This window comes from Falco cherrug, chromosome 6 (genome assembly GCF_023634085.1).
Source record: "Falco cherrug isolate bFalChe1 chromosome 6, bFalChe1.pri, whole genome shotgun sequence".
Lineage (NCBI taxonomy): Eukaryota > Metazoa > Chordata > Aves > Falconiformes > Falconidae > Falco > Falco cherrug.
In genome coordinates, this window is record NC_073702.1 from 83,329,344 (window position 1) to 83,347,816 (window position 18,473).

Consider the following 18,473-nt stretch of genomic DNA (forward strand, 5'->3'; position numbering starts at 1 on the left):
ACAGACCACTAATCATTTAGGCTGGTAGATCACAGAATTTAGATTGAATAAAAAGCTTTTGTAGTTACCAGTTTGGTTTTTTTGTTTGGTTTTCCATGTGTCTTAACTAATATCTGGATTTCATTATCCTACCAAAGAATTCTGCTGAGTCAATTATAATTACTAATTTGTAATTTGATTCTAAATCGTTCAGGCAAAACAGAGCATTGGAACTGCACATTTGTATTGGAAAGTTATTAAGGAAAATTTTTAGTGGGCTGAAATGCTTAGTTATGTTCTGTGGAATTCTTAAATATTCCCAGATGTGCTTGACTCCACATACGCATGTATACTATCTTCTGGTATAATCTAGCAGGAGCTCGGTGTTTGTCTTATGCCATGTGAAAATCACTTAATTGAAGTCAATTTGAAGTCTCTATCAGGTGTATACATTATATGTAATGTGTGGCACAGTCATTTTCTCTGCAGTTTTATTTATGCCAGGATGATAGGATAGTTGAAATAGTACGTCCTATACATATATAGCTTCTATAATGGATGCATTGCAAACTTCAGCATCCATGAACATACCTAATTGGCTAATTATCTAGCAAAATAGGATTTGATTAAGATAACATGCATCTAACTTAATTCCTGCATATTTCATTCAATTTGAAGGGAAGGAACTCGCATGCTGCACCAGTGTGGTGTTTAAAAAGCTTACAGACCGTTATGAAAACCTTTAAATTGAAAAGAAAGATCAGAAGTTATTTTTGGGATATAGCTTTTAAATATGTTTTGGGATGAGCTGAGTGGATTTGCCTGTAAAGTCAAAAGATCATAGGAGGAACGGAGTTATTTCTGCAGCTATGTGACATTGTTGCAGCTTTTTCTGAAGGGTGGAATATGTCACAAATTTACACGAAAGCCCTGGTTTATACCCTAGGTTGTTTCTTCAAAGAGTGAACTAGCTCAGGTATACTATTAAAATTTTGAAAATTTTATTTTTTATTGTGTGAAATTGTTTTTCTGACTTTTTCTTCTAAAAGGAGTAACAGTTAAAGTTAAAAATCTAAGTCAAGGTAACTTTCTTCAGTACTAAAGAAAAGATCTTTTCTATTCCACATCTCAGCTTGCTTATTTCTTGTGGTTTGGCTTGGTTCAAGAGATAGAAGGAGATAGGTCAGATGGGATCGGATGAGTATTCACCATGGCTACAGTTTGGTTTTTGACTCTTTTCCTAGTGTGCAGTAACTAACAGAATACAAAATCTTCATACCAACACAGAAGTGTACTGAAGCTTTTCCATGACCTATGACAAGGTCACCATAAGACTCTGGAGCACGGTCATTTATTGTGGACCTACAAACTCAAGTCAAAGTCACCTTACAGTCTGCCTTACCTTGACAGTGAATTACGTGGTAGAAAACCAGATCAAAAGAATTGTACTTAGTCCAGCAAAGACGAGGTCTGTGTAGAGGAGGGGGAGCATGCTCATGAGCTGGGCCCTAGAAAGTTATTGGTGTGTTTTGGAGGAATCTTGAATGAGAAAGAGGTGCTTGATAATAACCTTTGTGGATAGTGGGGAGTTTACTATAACAGATAGTAAAATGCTATATAGTTTTGCTATATAGGTGTTTTATATTATTGTGAATTTGAATGGCACTTCTGAAGTTACAGCTGCAGGTATGAAATTCATTAGTAAAAGTCACGTAGCTTAAGCTGTATATAGAAGTCTTGATAAAATGTGAAATTAAGCATGCAAGTCTTCCAGAGTGAACTTAAACAGTTAATTGCATTTGATACCTAAGAGTGTCACTGAGATTATGGAATTGCAATCCATCATGGAATTATTCTTTCTTTATACTGTGAAAGTAAATTTTTACTCTAATAATTTACTGTTTGAGAGCTGTAGCTGTGCATCAAGTAAGACTGTATTGATTTATTGTTAGTGGGTTGAATTTGAAAATATTTAGTGAAAAATTTTGGTGAATTGAGCATTTGAATTTATATTTTCTCAGTTTAAAAAACAAATTTATATGGCTAGTTTGATTCACTTTTTATGTTGCTTAATCTCCAGTAAGGCATTCTTTCTATATAAGTATGTAAGTAATTTTTTTAAAAAAATCTTCATGTCAGTAATATAGAGCCATGTAATCTGAAACACAAATTAGCTGGGTAAGACATCAGATAAGAAAGGCCTGGTTTTGCTCACTCATTTTTGAGAATTTAGATAAATTAATCAGAGGGACTCCTAAAAAGAAACAGAAGGCTTCCTCTGCCTAATGCCATCCTGAATTTGTAAGTGTCCTTCCAGTGAAGCATTCTGGGATCAATATCCATAGCACTTTCACAATACAGCAGCATTTCTTCCCTCCTGATATAATAATACAGCTTTCTTTCTAAAGTATGTAGGACTGAACCTCAGATTATTAAACCAACTCAGTTGCACAGTTCATGGGATGAGCTGCATTTGTAATACATGCTGAATGGTGATCCAACCATCATCCTAATATTTGTACTAGCTCCTGGGATGCTTTTAGCCTTAAAACCTCTTGAATTCATGTGGTTTAGTATTTGCATATGTCCAGCCTCAATATATTGTTTTGACTTGTGTGAAGAGTTCCTTTAAGGAACAGCTCTTGTTTCAGTTTTTATCCTATTGAATTGTACTTAATAAAAAAAGAATATTTTTGATTTAATGAAGATACATATATACACTGTGAAGTATTTGCTATAGTAATAAAACTAGGTTTATTAGAAATCCCTTATATTAGGTTTCATAACTCAGTTTGAAAAAATAAATATGTCCTTCTGAAATTGGCTTCTGACCTCAGGTGGGAAGCAAACTGATTCTTGCAATGTTCAATTTAAAAGGATTATTTTGAGTTTTAACTGTGATATTTTAATGTAAAGTATAAAAAAATACTCGGTTTTGTGGGCTTTTGTTTTAGAAACAGTGAAAACAGCTATATTCATGACATTGAAGAAAAGCAAGACACAGAATTTCCACTGAACCTAAACCTGTCTTTTGTTGGAAGCTGCATTTTCTAAGATTCTGTAACAAATCCTGTCTACAGGAGATATTTCAGAAAATAAGTTTCACGATAATTTTGAAAGTCTCTTTTTAGTGTTACATGGATAAACTCTAATATGTCAATCAGTTTAGATTGAAGGGGGCTGCATTTATCGTCGTCACTGAATTCTGCTCTGGTACCCCAGTCTGTGGAACCAACCACACTGCAATATCTGCTGCAGTGATGTGCCTAAAGCTTGTCTGGTTTTCAGAATAACTAGATGAATTTCTGCTCCTTCCATCTGTTTGCAGCATACAAAGTACCTGATTCCTGAGAAATATATGGCTCTTGAAATATGCCTACATAGTGTAAATAGATTGACAATGTAAATTTTCGGAGAACTAGAGTAATCATCTCTATTGTCCACTATAGCATGCAGTGTATAAATGCATGCACGATGATTGTTAAGATACTATTTCATGACAGTCTAATCCACAGTCTTAAGTCTGGGTTGCTTTGAGTACTTCCCTCCATCCCTGCTGTCATTAGCACAGTCCTGAAACCTCTTCTTCGTCAGCACTGGCATTCATATCACCAGAGCAGTAAAATAGTACGGGATAAAAATAGGAGCTGACAAAACCCCTTAATCATTAGGGTGTTGGGTTTTTTTGGTAGGATTATTTTAAGCCACCTAAATGTCCTCTCATCTGCTCGCTGCATTGTTGCAAGACTGCTGGTACAAAGAGTGTGGGGCTGCCTGGCTATGGGCAGCTGTGGAAGCTGTAGTTAGGTTTGTTTCATCTGTTGTGGATGTACACCACAGCCGTGCCTCCTATTTTGATAGCACAGAACAACATTGTCAGTGCTGCAATAAACCTCCCACTCCTTCCTTGCAGTTTATCTTTTAAAATCTCTATTTCACTGAAACAGTTACCAATTTTAGTTGAATGTTTGCCTATATTTTCAAGTGAAACAACCACCAGTGAGAAAGTATAGTACACTGTACGCAGATTAAAGTATTTTCAGAAATCTATCTTATCTTAAACATTCAATGTATTTCTTCTTTTTTTTTTTTTTAATTGAGAAACTTTAAATATAGAGAAGATGAAAAGATGCATAGGTGTGTTCATTTTTGCAGAGATGTAGATTTTTTTAAAATAAGTAAGTAGAGAAATAAGCTGTGGGTCTAATTTGTGTAGCCTCAATCTGTTCTGGACTTAAAAAGTGAAGTTAGAAGTGGCTTATACATGGCAACATCTTGGGATGTATATATGTTACAAGGCATATTGTGTGTAAGTTCTCTTTTTACATAGACAAGTTTGAAAAAATAATTGACTGTGGGAGATGCATATTATGTCAGAGACTGTTACTTATGTGGGCCACACCGGATCATGCTATGAATGGCTGCAGCCTATTGGTACCACCAGGGAGCTAACCTTTTTGATGACATTTTATGTAAAAGTTGTCTTCCTGCAACAGCAGCTTGTGAAAGTAAATGGCTTTTATGTTACTGAGAGGGGGAAGATAAATGATAAACTTTAAACAATTGAAGTAAAATTTATAGAACTTAAATGAAAATCAGACAATACACTGCAGCTCTAATTAACCCCACATTTAAGTGCTTCCATCTTGACTGCCTCAGCTATTTGATGAGAGATGCTTTACTGCCTCTAGTTACTGCATTTGTGTAAACAAGGCTAAGACAACTGCATGTTTTTTAACTCGAATGTTAAAATTATGCAGAAGTTCAATTGCTCTTCTGCTATGGCATTTACTCTTTCATTAAAACCAGAGATAGTGTTAGCAGAATGTAGGTGTGTTATACAGTATGCTCAGCTTAATTGGTGGATAATTTTCCTCCCTGTTTAGGAAATGATGCAACGTCCATAGTCAACTGTCTTCACATACTGGGCCAGACCTTGGATGCAAGGTAATACTGAATATATTTCTAAAGTACAAAGGAAATCACTTAAGAAAATAATGTGCAGTCGGATTTGGGCTACCTGTGTAAGGCTACAGATTTTCAAAACTCAAGAAATTATAGTATTGAAAAGAATTCCCATTGCAAAGTAGGTTAATTACTAGTTAACTACTAGGGTTTGGCAGGACAATATTTGTAGTTTACACTTTCAACTTCAGTTTGATCAATGGTGTCTAGAAACTACTGGCTGTAGGTTCATCTGGTTTTAATTGCGTAACCACCCCCAAAGCACAATAATATTAGAAATATTTTATTTTTTTATGTACTGTTTAATCAAAAAATTCAGGAATTAAATGCACATGGAGTGCAGTAAATCTGCCTCTGAGTGTCTTCATTGCAAAGTTAATTCAGGTTCTAATTTGAACAAAAAACCCCCTTTTACATCGAATTCAGTGGTACTTTTAAGTTAAATTGAGCTGCTTGAGCCATTGCGAGGTTTATGGATGAGACAGTCTTGGAATATTGGAGGGTTATGTGTTGCTTTTCATTAAGTGTATGGTCAACTACCTGTGGCTGATAGTTGACTTTTAGATCTTTGCCATTGTGAAACAAAACATGAGAGTTTAAACTACTTCCATGATAATTTAAGATAACTTTTTTCACTTTGCATTTACTATCAGAGAACTGACTGGATTACATGCAGGTAGCTCTTTTGGTCAGTATCTTTGCAATAGCTTAAATGAACGAATTTTACTTTCCATTCGCTATGGGATAGAGTCATGATCATTAATATGGCTCAGCTGTTGCATGGTAGTCCTTTGGGTTGCAGTATCTTGGGGTTTTTTTTATAAATTGTCCATGTTCTGTGCAATCATACAGATGGAATACAGATTCAGGTGGAAATCAACAATTCAGCTCTTGGTAGAGATGTAAAAATAGCTCCAGACAGGGTTTATGGGATTCATGGAGGTTACACGGAAGTTTGAAAATACTGCCATTGAAACTGTATATATTTACTCTTTAAAACAAACAAATTAACAAACTGGACTGTTACTGAATTTAAAAAATAATTTCATCTGGATTTATTTCACATGTGACTAGCCTAGATGGATACATTCCTTAAACAAGGGATCTCTGTAACTAAGCTAGTTAAATAAGGTAAAAATTCTTCTGGATTATATCATTATATAACTGATTATGGTGTTATAGTTATGTAATCAATGCATTTATTTATTTAATTTTAAAAATATTTGCTTGTTTTCACTAAGTCCTTTATGATGCCTTTATTCTGGTGGTAGAAATATGACTGTCATTGTTGAGAAGATTTTCTGAGTTCTAGCTCGAGATAGTTCTTCTCTTCCCGGAGTCATAAATTGCAGACTTACTCATTCTTCTTCTTTTTTGTTAGGTTTTTTTTTTCCCCTCTTAAGGCAAATGAATCATTTAAATTATAAACTTTAAAGGACTTTATTTTCTCCATGTGAAACCAGATGACATAGCTTTGTGTTCTGCAGGATATCTATGGAATGTTTTTTCAGTAGGATGTTCTGCTGTGAGATTTTGCAATATCAAAAGATGGAAGATTTTTCTTCAGATCTTTATTATCGGTTTCATATAAGCCAAGACTAGGCTTTATTCCATGCTTGTCTAATGGAATATTCTTTTTTCATTCTTTTTGCATGCCATATACAGGACTGTGATGAAAACTGGTCTGGAATCTGTTAAGATAGCATTGAGAGCATTTTTGGACAATGCTGCTGAGGATCTGGAGAAAACAATGGAAAATCTTAAGCAAGGCCAGTTTACACACAGCAGAAACCAGCCAAAGGGAGTTACCCAAATCATTAATTATACCACAGTTGCTCTCCTGCCAGTGCTATCTTCGTTATTTGAGCATATTGGACAGCACCAGTTTGGGGAAGATTTGATATGTATGTATTATTTACAAGTGCCATGCCACTAAAATATCTATAGTGTCATGTAGTAAGCATTACTAGACTCTCAGTTCTATTAGAGAAGGACAAATCCTATGTCATTTGATGAAATTGTGATTGATTTAATCAAACATTTGTTGTAATCATCCTAGAACAGCCTGTGGGTTTTGGTGGACTTCATGTAAATATTAAAGCAGATGTGGCTGTGGTTAGATAGTCAGAAGGCTCAGGTTGATAACTTTACCATAGATTTACTGTGACTTTGTGTGTGAAAAGTTACTTTGTATATGTTGATTTTTACTCTGTCTATAAATGAGGTTATACTATCAGAACGATATTATTCCATCATTCATGCACTTTGGCTCAGTTTTATTTAGCAGCGGATTTGGGTGGGTGCATCTAAGGTCCTCAGGAACAATGAAAGGAGCTCCTGATGAATTCAGGCACTGGAGAACAGATTTTGTGTGAGACTTTGAATATAAAATTTCTGTAGAGATTCTGTATATGGCACATTTGGTATCATTAATTTTCCCAAACCCCGTCTCTGCAAGATGAGATTTTGCAGTCTGCAAAAAAATCTCTAATGTTATATATTTTAGGAACTCTACAGGTATTCTGCTGTCCAGGCTGCACTAAAGGAGGCACTTTCCTCTGTATAGCTAACTCCATTATGGAAATAAATGAGAGAAGGACCTGAAAGAAAAGAATATCAAATTATATTTTTGTTCTCTTTTTAGAATCTGGAAAAATTATTTAAAACAGCATTAAGATAACTGTTTTTGAAAATTTGGAGTTGTATTAATGGATTTGGATGTGATGAGATATAAACATTTGCTTTTCTCATTAAATTATTTCTGTAAAAATCAAGAGGCTTTGGAAAGATGCCAGAAAAAGTCATCGATGGGGTTCATGTACATCGCATGTTCATCATAAACCACTTTGTCAGACATCAACATGTTTATGCCCTGTATAATTTTTGATCTCTGGTATTCTGCTTTTTTGGAACTTAATTAGCCATGGATACCTCATCACTTCATTTGGTATTTTTAACCAGCTATTCTGCATAAATCACACTGGTGTTGAACACCCAATTTAGAATTCATAAACTGAGAAAGAATAATTAATTTAAATTGTACCAACTTATTTTGTCTAGAGCATAGTTGGAAAGGCTAATTTTTCTTACACACAGGTTCTCTTTACGTCTTGTTAAGAATAAGATAATCCGATGATCGGATCACAAGCATCTTGACCTGGTACTTGTACCTAAGAGTATAACTACACATACAGAGTACTCCGTGGTGTGGTCGTGTACAAGTATGGGTCACTATACCCAAGCTTACTCTTATCACATAAAAATACTCAACTTCAGGGATGATCCAAACTAAAATCACAGTATAGTAAAGACCCAGGCTGTGTAGTTTTGATGCACTATCTTGTTGGCTCTCCCAGCTCATTAAGTCTAGTTGTATATGACTCCCAACATTTCAAGGCATACTGGGGGAAGATATTTAAACTGTGGAGGAGACTAGAAAAAATATATGGAAAGAATGGGAGCGTTGTCCTTCTTGATGGTACTTAGACTGTTGTTACAGTATTACTGCAGATTATGTCCAAAAAGCATTTTTTTCAAATAGATGTTATTTTCACATTTTTATGACTGAAACATTTGATAATTTCAAAACGTTCTTTCTTGAAGTATTCACAGGAACTAAGGGATTATTTATTTTTTTAATCCTTTGATTGTTATTAGGTGTATGCTATTACCTGGTCTCTGTGTCTAAATTTAAAAAACCAGAAATTGTGATTAAAAGAATGAGATATCTGTTTAAACAGGATTGCCCTTCTTTTGTAATATATTTTATACAATGGTGTTACATTTGTAAATCAATTTGTTCCCTAATAATTTTTTTTTTGCTTTCAGCACTTAATTTGGTTTGGCATAATACTTTAAGTGCTACAAACAAACTAGAAAAGATTCATTGGCACACATTTATAATAGGTATTAAATTAATAATTATCAGGTTGCGCAATTAGATGTTTTTGGCAAAGAGTTGGTATGCCATTGATTTCAGAAAGTTAGCGCACTAGTGAAATATGTCTACTGTCTTAGCTGGTAACTTAGTGTTGAAGTAAATGGAAGTTTTTGCCAAACTATGGCACTCGGTGGTCAGAAGGCTTTTTCTATTTAGAATGTGATTTATGTGGATTTCCTTTGATAGCTTATTCTTATTATTAATTATAATATAACATTATTAATTCAGTTGTCAAAAGAAATACATCTTAATTATACAGAAATGTATTGCTAAGAAAAATCTCTTTATACCTATCTTTTTCTCATTTTCTTTAGTGGAAGATGTTCAGGTCTCCTGTTACAGAATATTGGCCAGTTTATATGCTCTAGGAACCAGCAAGAGTATCTATGTAGAGCGGTAAGAAGAAAAAGTGTTCCTCTATTTTTAATATATGTGTTTATATTTAGCTTCATGAATATGCAGTCCAGAAATGAATATAGGAAAAGATTGGTTTGGAAAGATATCTTGAGAGGAAAAGGTGCTCAGCTGTTAAGTGGAATGCAGCTGCATTTATTATAATACACTTAAAATGTTGCACTGTTTATCTAAATATATTTCATAATTAAAACAAAAATCACAAAGCTATCTGACTTTACAATAAATATCACTTAATTTGAGGTTCAGCTGAGGCGTTGTAAAAACATGTCATTCAGCTCAGCTATTGTTATAATTCTTCCTTATATATTGCTTAATTGTGATGTATATTTCTTTATTACTGTAAATTTAGTTTATTTTGTCACTCATACAATACTACTTCTTTTCTAGCTCAATTACCCAGGGAAATGAGGCTTTCTAATTGCTTTTTTGTGCATCTGTGTATCTGCTAACCTCTCTCCAAGTTATATTTGGTCTGCGTAAACCATATTCAGCCAAAAAAGAGACCTAGATAGGTCAGTACTTAAAACTGAATAGGTGTCCTATAGTGACTAGCACTGTTCTGAGGGAAGGCTAAACAGAACTTATACATTGCAGATATTGGCAGTAATCTAGGACATTCCAATATCTGTACGCTGTCTAGCAAATCAAGCTGTGCATAACTCCAGACCAGCACCATGACATACCCCTGCTCACTTGGTGGCAGTATCATAGGAAGCGTTATGAAGAAAGGTGGGTCCAAAGTTTATAGGTAACAAAACACACATCTGTGGAAAACCAGGTTTCATTATCACATAATGGATGTAAAATTACTTGGTTTTGGTATTCGGCAAATAAATGATGTGGGGTTCATTAAGATGAAATACGTCAGCATAGGTGACAATTGTGTGTATGGTTGTCTGCAACTGTTATCAGTGAAAAGCACGTAGCATGCTCTTTGTAGGTGCATGTGATGGATGTATGCTTTGCTTATGAAGATCTAATGAAAAGGAAAAAAAGGAAGAAGGAGCAAACAGGATAAAAATGGGAATGAAGTTAGATTTAACAAAATCAAGTTTAATGAGTTAGATCTAGAAAATATTAAGTTCCTAAAATAAGATACTAATATTGACTAAAGATTAATTTTGTTAAATTAGTTTGGAAGCATTCTTTTTTTGCTTGGAAGTTCATGGGACTTCTGGATTTCGGTCATCTGTATGGCTCAGCTTCAGCAGCTAAGGATTTCTCACATCTCAAAAATCTGCTCTGATCAGCTGAATTAGAAATCAGAAAGAATAGTTTTAAATGTCCCCTGAAGGACCCGAGTGAAGTGACAAGGGATCACTCACTTCTTCCTAGAGACAGACTTTTTGCAGTTTTGACCCACAAAAGGAATTTTGATTATCAAATAAATGTTGTCATATATTTGAAGAAATTAGAGCAATGTTTTTGTGCAAAACTTTCAGAGTTATTGATCAGTAAAAGCAATTTTTGGCTCTCTGAAGAACTTTCATGCTAGACCAAAGTCTGATTATTGCTGTTTCTCACAAAAAAGAAAGTATATCACTCAAATAAAATGATAGTTGTATTTGGTCTCTTGGTCTGTTCAGCAGCTCTTTCTTAATAGTAGAAATTATAAAGTCAGTAAAGCTGAGAGGAAAGTAATAGAACAGAAAGCATTGTTATAATGACTTCAGGTTTTCCCTAAATGTTCCTCACTGGCTCTCAGCTAAATAAGCCACCTTTGACATTGTGTAACATAACATTTCATTTGTATATTAGCAGAACATTGCTGGATTTCAGTTTGTATTATCTATTCTTGTGTTGGTGATCCTAGTAATATTGTGGCTTATCTCTTTGAGATGAGCTCATCTTAGAATAAAAATAAGGCTGGTATACAACTACCCTGAGGAGTATTCAGTCATCAAAGATGTGTGTACATAACAGTGTTTGTTAATTCACAGGCAACGATCAGCACTGGGAGAATGCTTGGCTGCTTTCTCGGGTGCATTTCCAGTGGCTTTTTTGGAAACTCATTTGAACAAACATAATATCTACTCAATTTACAATACCAAGAATGCGAGAGACAGAGCAGGTATTTCCAGAAACTCACATGATGGTTATGAAAACAAAATTTCACAATAAGTGCTGCTTGCCTTGATACATGTGTTTCGGCATGCATTTTATATGCAATAATTCTCTTGTCATCTCTTGCTCGTGTTTCTTTCCTAAATCAATGGGCTAAGTCTAAGTAATTATTTACCAAATAATTGGTAAACCCAATTATTTCATGTTTCTAAAGATACTGATGGTTTTGGTTTGAGATACCATTCTCAAAATACTACTTTGGAATCAAGTTATTGAAGGGGCTTTGCACATTTTTAATATCTCACATAATGTATATTTGATGATAAAATTATGTATTCTGATCAGTAACTAGTTCCTCAGTTATCTTATGCAATATTGGGTCCTTAAAACATACAGGATTGCAACTGAAACAAAATACCTTTTCCTGTATTAATATACTATTAATAATGTACTCTTAGAAATATGTATTAATAATATACTACTAGAAAGTAAATATACTGCAGAGTAGTATGTAAATTATTTTTTCTTTGTTGGAAATACAAGACAGTACAGATACTTTCCAGTAACATTACGTGTGTTTAGTTTGCATTTACCTTTTTGTTCCATTCTGCAACTCTTGATGTTTCTTATGCTAAAACATAGCTGTGGAATAAGGTCATATGCCCTAATTGTTTCTACGGTAAATAGAAGTTGCAGTAGAACTGTACAAACTCTACATTTGTACTAGAGTACAAATGATGTCACAGATATGTATAGATGACAGTATAGAAAATGCCAATTTATGATGGCATCCATTTTATAACATCATCTTTAGTTTTAAGAAAGGAAGCATGCCAGATTTATTCTTCAAAGAGCTGTAGTATCTTATTTTGAAGGTATCAACAGCCATGTTTACTTACTATATGTACTCTAGCTTTTTTAATACATCTAGAAAGACAATCATCTTGTATGTATCTTCATTGATTTTTTTAACAGAAATTTGAGTTTATTTTCCAAAATCTCATTAAGCTTGAAGGAGACTCAGGGATGGCTATGTAAAATGTATTTGGGTCTGAATAGAAGAAGAGACAGCTTTCAGAAAAAGACTAATCATAGGCTATGTTGATACAAACATTTGGAATCGCAAATTGCAGGCTTAATTTTCAACATACAGATATCTGTATACCTCATTGTGTGTGTACGTCAGGATATTCAAGAGTTAATAATGGTGCTTACAGATTTTATTTGTACATGAAAGAAAGTGCTTCCAAAACCAAAGGCAATTGCAGGGCCTCTTCAAGGAAGGAACTGATAATTCAAATAACTTGAAAAGTAAACATGTAAAATCAGAAATTCACCTCCAGAAGTCAGTTTCTCAGGATCTTCTCTACTCATTATGTCAGGCAATGATTTTTTTTTCCCTTCTATTAACATTCCGGGTTTCCCCTGGTATGTTTTGAAGAGGTGTTTCATTGTATCCATTTGTTTCCTCAACCGCAAAGCTTAGGCTGGAAGAAATTCTGAAATTTGGGCTTTTATTTTGAATATAGCAAACTGCATCTGATTTCCCTGAATTAATTCCATAATAATTACATTGTTGAAGCTTCCATATAGGAATTATTTTTACAATATAAAGTTTTATTATTGAAGTTTAAATATAAACAGTTTACTGCTCAACGGTAGGAAAGTACCTGGCTTCTATTTTTGTGTTTGGGTTTTTTTTCCTTGGATCAGAAGGGCATAAATGTAAATAGAAAACAAAAGTCATATGGGATAGCAATTGAAAAGAATTATTTACCCTCTATGACTTAGTTTATTGATTTTTTGATCTATTTCTTTTTTCAATAGTTCTCAATTTGCCTAATAGTGTAGAAGACGTTTGTCCAAATATTCCTTCTTTGATGAAGCTAATGGAAGAAATTGTGGAACTGGCAGAGTCTGGTATTCGTTACACACAAATGCCACATATCATGGAAGTGATACTGCCTATGCTGTGTAGTTACATGTCACACTGGTGGGAGCATGGGCCAGAAAACAACCCCGACAAGGCTGAAATGTGCTGCACAGCCTTGACGTCAGAGCACATGAACACTCTGTTGGGTAACATATTGAAAATCATCTATAACAACCTTGGGATTGATGAAGGAGCCTGGATGAAGAGATTAGCAGGTAAGATGTAAAAGTAAAATAAATAAATAAACAAGCATGCGTGTGTGCATATTCAGAACTTATATATATACACACACTCTGAATTACTTTGTAGTTTCCCTGTTAAAGATGGAGTAGATCAACACTAATAATTTTTATGTTTTTAAATGATACAGATCTTGATGAGCCAGAAATATTAAGTATAAGGAAAGAACAGTGCAAGCAGTATGTTTTAATCTCATAGTAATAAAGGAAGTACATTAGACTATTTCTTTTCCCCCTGAATTTGCATATACATGTTTTGCAGTATATCGAATTTAAAGACTATAGTTATTTAGCCCCTTTTAATTATATAGCAAGTTTTGATTTTCAGACATTACAGAGTTCCTTGCTACTCTGTAGGAGCGCTGGATCCTTAAAATACTATTTTGAAGCTGTATGTAGCTATGACAATGAAATATGGAAATACATATGTCATTTTAGTAATCCTTACATTAACTTCATTGTGATAACACCTTAAATTGATTTAAAAACAGTTTATTTCTCAATGTTTATTTCCTTCTGTAAGGAAAAGTCACTTTAGTGTTGTGAACTCAGTTTTTCTGCTAGGCTTTCTCATGACTTTTCAGTACTTTACTAGGAATTTCGTTCATGGTAGTATTCTGGTTTCCTGATCTTTTGAAGGATAAGTGGTAACTGGCTAAAATGCTTTGTAGTCTAATGGATAGGTTACAAATAGTTTTGCACTAATAGGCCCCCCAAAAAAAGCTAATTTACATATTCATTTTTATGAGTGGAGTTGCAAAAAGCATGCAGTAACAAGTCTGAAATGGCTGGTTGATGGATGGTTGGATTAGTCTCGCTTCTGTTTACACACAAACCTTCCAGCGTCCTAATGTGCATAATACAGGCAGGCTGTTTTAGTAGGTTTGCAAATAGCTAGAGTGTGCTTTCCACTTCTAATTCACTCCAGCTAAAAAGCAAGGCTCAAAAAGAGGAGCCAGTGGCTGCGAAAATTTGTATGTGCACTATGTAGCTATATGTGTATCCACCCATACATACCATTAACTCAATAACATGCAGGCATATATCAATAAGTTGACAGAATGCCGTTAAAGAAGTATTTCAAGTTTTGTGATCTTGCAGGCTTAGTCTGTGAGGTTGTAATTTCTGCCCTCATAGTGACAAAGTGAGTTGACTGTGAAATCCTGACCACATTTAATTCTTGGCAAAATTTCTGCTGATTTCAATGGGGGCAGGATTTTACTCTGTAGCCTAGGAATAAGATCCAAGAAAGAGGGGAAAGGTAAACGTTTGTATTATATTTTGTGGCTAGGTATATATTATAATGCTCATTGCCTTAAATAGTGTTTTCCCAGCCCATCATAAGCAAAGCGAAGCCACAGCTCTTAAAGACACACTTCCTGCCACTGATGGATAAACTAAAGAAAAAAGCAGCAGTAGTTGTATCGGATGAAGAACATCTAAGAGCAGAAGGCAGAGGTGACATGTCGGAGGCTGAACTGCTCATCCTAGATGAGTTCACCACTTTGGCACGGGACCTCTATGCCTTCTACCCTTTGTTGATTAGATTTGTGGACTATAACAGGTATGTGGAGAGGAATAGGTCAATGAATCTCATAACATCTTCCTGTTTGCTGATACCATCTCTTATCCCTTGATAAGCCTAGCACTGAGTTAAAGTAGCTTTTACTCAGCCTGCCAGTCTTGAAGTTGTGCAACCTCATGCTTTGTGACTTTTAGGAGGAGCTGGGGTCTTTTGAAGAAGAAAACAAACAAACAAAAAAGGTATAATCCAAGTCTCCTGTGGATTAGACCTGAGATTAATGTAAAAGGATTTAAAGGGGTTTGAAATAGGAAATCAAAAAGCCACTGCTACCAGAAAGGATTAAAAGCATGCATGCTTGGTTTTGTTGGCTTGTATCCTGGTAAAATGTTGAAAACTGATTTCAAACCATAAAGTCAGTGAGGATCATCCGCGTTTCCACCCTTCTACCAAATTTTAGGGCAAAATGGCTGAAAGAGCCCAATCCTGAAGCGGAAGAATTGTTCCGCATGGTGGCTGAGGTCTTCATTTACTGGTCAAAGTCGCATGTAAGTAATTCCTTGGTAAATACTTGTTTCAATTAACTTTCTTAGTAGGTAGATCAATTATTTAGTGGTTGTGTTTGTGAAAGCATGCTTAATGCCAGAAGTGAAACTGCAGATGGGAAGGTATTAATGACTTTCAGTTTTCTGACACTTTTGAAATTTCTGAGTAGCTTGGGGAGTTAGTGGGTGTTTTGAAGCATAGTAACAAGAAATGTAGATGTTTTTCATATAAATTCTGGTTTGTTTTGTTTGGGGTTTTTTTGGTTGGGTTTTTTTTTTGTTTGTTTGGGGTTTTTTTGCTTTTGGTGGTGTTCTGTTTTGTGGGGTTTTTTATGTGTAAAGCTCATTGAGGTCTGTGTCCTTACCTCGTTTTTTTCTCCAATCAGTTATTTTCACCCCCAAAGCCTTTTTGTAATCAGATGTATGGCTACTAAATTAGTAGTAGTTTTCTCATTGAAGTCAATTTTCCTAACTTTTATGGTCTGACTGATTGAGCCTCTTGGCAGAGTTACAGTTAAAATCCTGTGGAAAGGTCTCCAATGTGACTAGTAGAACAAGGGTTTCCTAAGGAAATGTGCAGCTTTATTTACAATCAATTTGTGTTGTAGCATAGATTTGTATTTCTTTAATAAAAGTTAAAGGTATATAATTCAATTATTAAGCTTAGGACTCTCTATAGCTGGATTGAATGAAGGAAAGTCAGTAAGCATTCTAAGACCAAGGATGTAGCAAATATATCTTACAAGCAATTCTCAGAATAAAGTCTTTTTTTTCCTAGATGATACTATCATACTTACCAGTTAAGGATTTCTTCTTAATTCCACTTCTACAAAATTTACACTTGGTTCTCAAGTCTGATTGTTCTGGTTCGTATGCCATAATCAACCAAGGCATCTGCATTAAGAAATAATCAGGCACCATCACTGATAGCACTTAAATAAAAATAAAACATGATTAATGTAATATGGGAACAAAAAGAAGAAAAAACCCAGAAGAGACTAAGTACTTCCAGGCATTTGGATCTCTGCATGGACTATTGTCTGTACTAAATTTCTTTTTTGCCATAATTTCAATTATCTCAAGTTTGGGAAACAAGATGCTTTATTATTTGTGTACTTGTGCCTGAATTTGACTGTAAAATTTATTATAAACATTGCTGTGCACAGAAACTCATTGCACAGTAGATAGATACTGGATCATCACATTACTTGTGTATTCATAAGTTCAGTCTTTCATTTAAAGTTTCTTATGTATCTGTTTATAGTGGGATTTTTAATGGGGGGGGAAAAATGGAATGAATGATTTACGAGTAAGGGAAAACCCAGACGACTTTTATTGATTAAAGGAGGAGTAAGATTTTTCTCATAGCTATTTCATAGCCAGATAAACATTCCTTTCTAACAGAAAAAATCCAAAACACACAACCCCCTGAGCTGTGTCATGTAAATAGAGCTGGAACACAAGTCGGTTACTGATCATCCATTAATTTCTTCTGTCCTTGTCTTATCTTTTAGATTTACAAATTTCTAGTTAATTTATATTTTTATTTAAGGTTTGTTAGAAAGGTTCCTCATATATCATAAGTGCTTTTAACTGAGGTCTTCTATATATTTCCAGAATTTCAAAAGGGAAGAGCAGAACTTTGTAGTACAAAATGAAATCAACAACATGTCTTTCCTTATCAGCGACACCAAATCCAAGATGTCCAAGGTAGTGTAAAGATTTTTATATTTTTCTATTTGCAGAAGGGAAGGAGACAGGAAGACTCCACAGAAGCACTGCTTTACTTTTTTTTTTTTTAATAATACCTGTTGAAAACACTGGGTTGAGAATCAAAAAGTATTTGTTTGAGAAACACAGTGGACTGTCAAGATATGGTGCAAAATATTGACAATGGTATAATGGCAGTTCCATCGGATAGAGTTGTAGCTGTGTTATGTAGTAAGGAAATTGTCAAAGCAGAGACAAATACAAAATTGCCAGTACAATTCTTCTATCTAATGTTGGATTTTTTTTGTTCATCTTTGCTTTATGCTGCAGGCAGCAGTTTCTGACCAAGAGAGGAAGAAGATGAAGCGAAAAGGTGACCGGTACTCTATGCAGACCTCTCTCATCGTGGCAGCACTGAAGAGATTACTTCCCATAGGTCTAAACATTTGTGCTCCTGGAGACCAAGAGCTGATTGCACTGGCCAAAAATCGATTCAGTATGGTAGGTGCTTTTTTTTTGCCCTTCTAAAAGGTAGAAGTATTTCACTAATGAAATTCTTTGAGTATTTCCTGCCATGCTCATTCTTACGGCATGACACAAATAATCAAGACTAAAGTTCTGTTATATAAAGGCACAATGGGTGACTACGGTAGGTAGTAATCTGCATATTGTTCTCATTTTCAGGGCATAAAGATTTCAGTTTGAATATTCTTGTTTTCTAAATGATCAGTGTATGAAGAGAGATAACATTCTTAAATTGAAACAGTTATTTCTCTCTCTTACATTTTAATGCAAAATTGTGTTTGTTCTATCTTATGTAGCTTGAATTTGCAAATGCAGATAAGAACTGGATATTTCCTAACTTCTGTGCCCAATATCATAACTAATTCCTTTTGATCACTCTCATGTGAATGCAATGATTTCTGTAGGGATAGACTGTTTTAAAAGTGATTCTTCTAGGAGTATACTCACAATGCAATAATGTGATTGTAATTTGGAATATATTCCTTTCTCAAGATCTGATACTTTATACAGCCAAGTGGGTTATATGACCTTTGAACAGATGAATCAAATGTTTATAGAGTAAAAGATCTCCAAAAGAAATAGAAGTCAAATGAGAGAAGGTTGTGTTCATGATATTGGTTTCATTTGGTCAAAC

General features: G+C 34.5%; 1 protein-coding gene across 4 annotated transcripts in view; it reads left to right on the top strand.

Moving 5' to 3' along the window:
* Positions 1 to 18,473, top strand: part of RYR2 (ryanodine receptor 2) — a 434,547-nt gene that overhangs the window by 333,548 nt on the left and 82,526 nt on the right. For all 4 annotated transcript variants that reach the window (XM_055714670.1, XM_055714672.1, XM_055714671.1 and 1 more), the window contains exons 62-70: positions 4,866 to 4,926; positions 6,610 to 6,848; positions 9,199 to 9,280; positions 11,242 to 11,372; positions 13,193 to 13,513; positions 14,861 to 15,101; positions 15,520 to 15,607; positions 17,222 to 17,314; positions 17,645 to 17,815. In XM_055714670.1, coding sequence (XP_055570645.1) covers positions 4,866 to 4,926; positions 6,610 to 6,848; positions 9,199 to 9,280; positions 11,242 to 11,372; positions 13,193 to 13,513; positions 14,861 to 15,101; positions 15,520 to 15,607; positions 17,222 to 17,314; positions 17,645 to 17,815 — 1,427 coding nt within the window. The remainder of the gene's footprint in view (positions 1 to 4,865; positions 4,927 to 6,609; positions 6,849 to 9,198; positions 9,281 to 11,241; positions 11,373 to 13,192; positions 13,514 to 14,860; positions 15,102 to 15,519; positions 15,608 to 17,221; positions 17,315 to 17,644; positions 17,816 to 18,473) is intronic.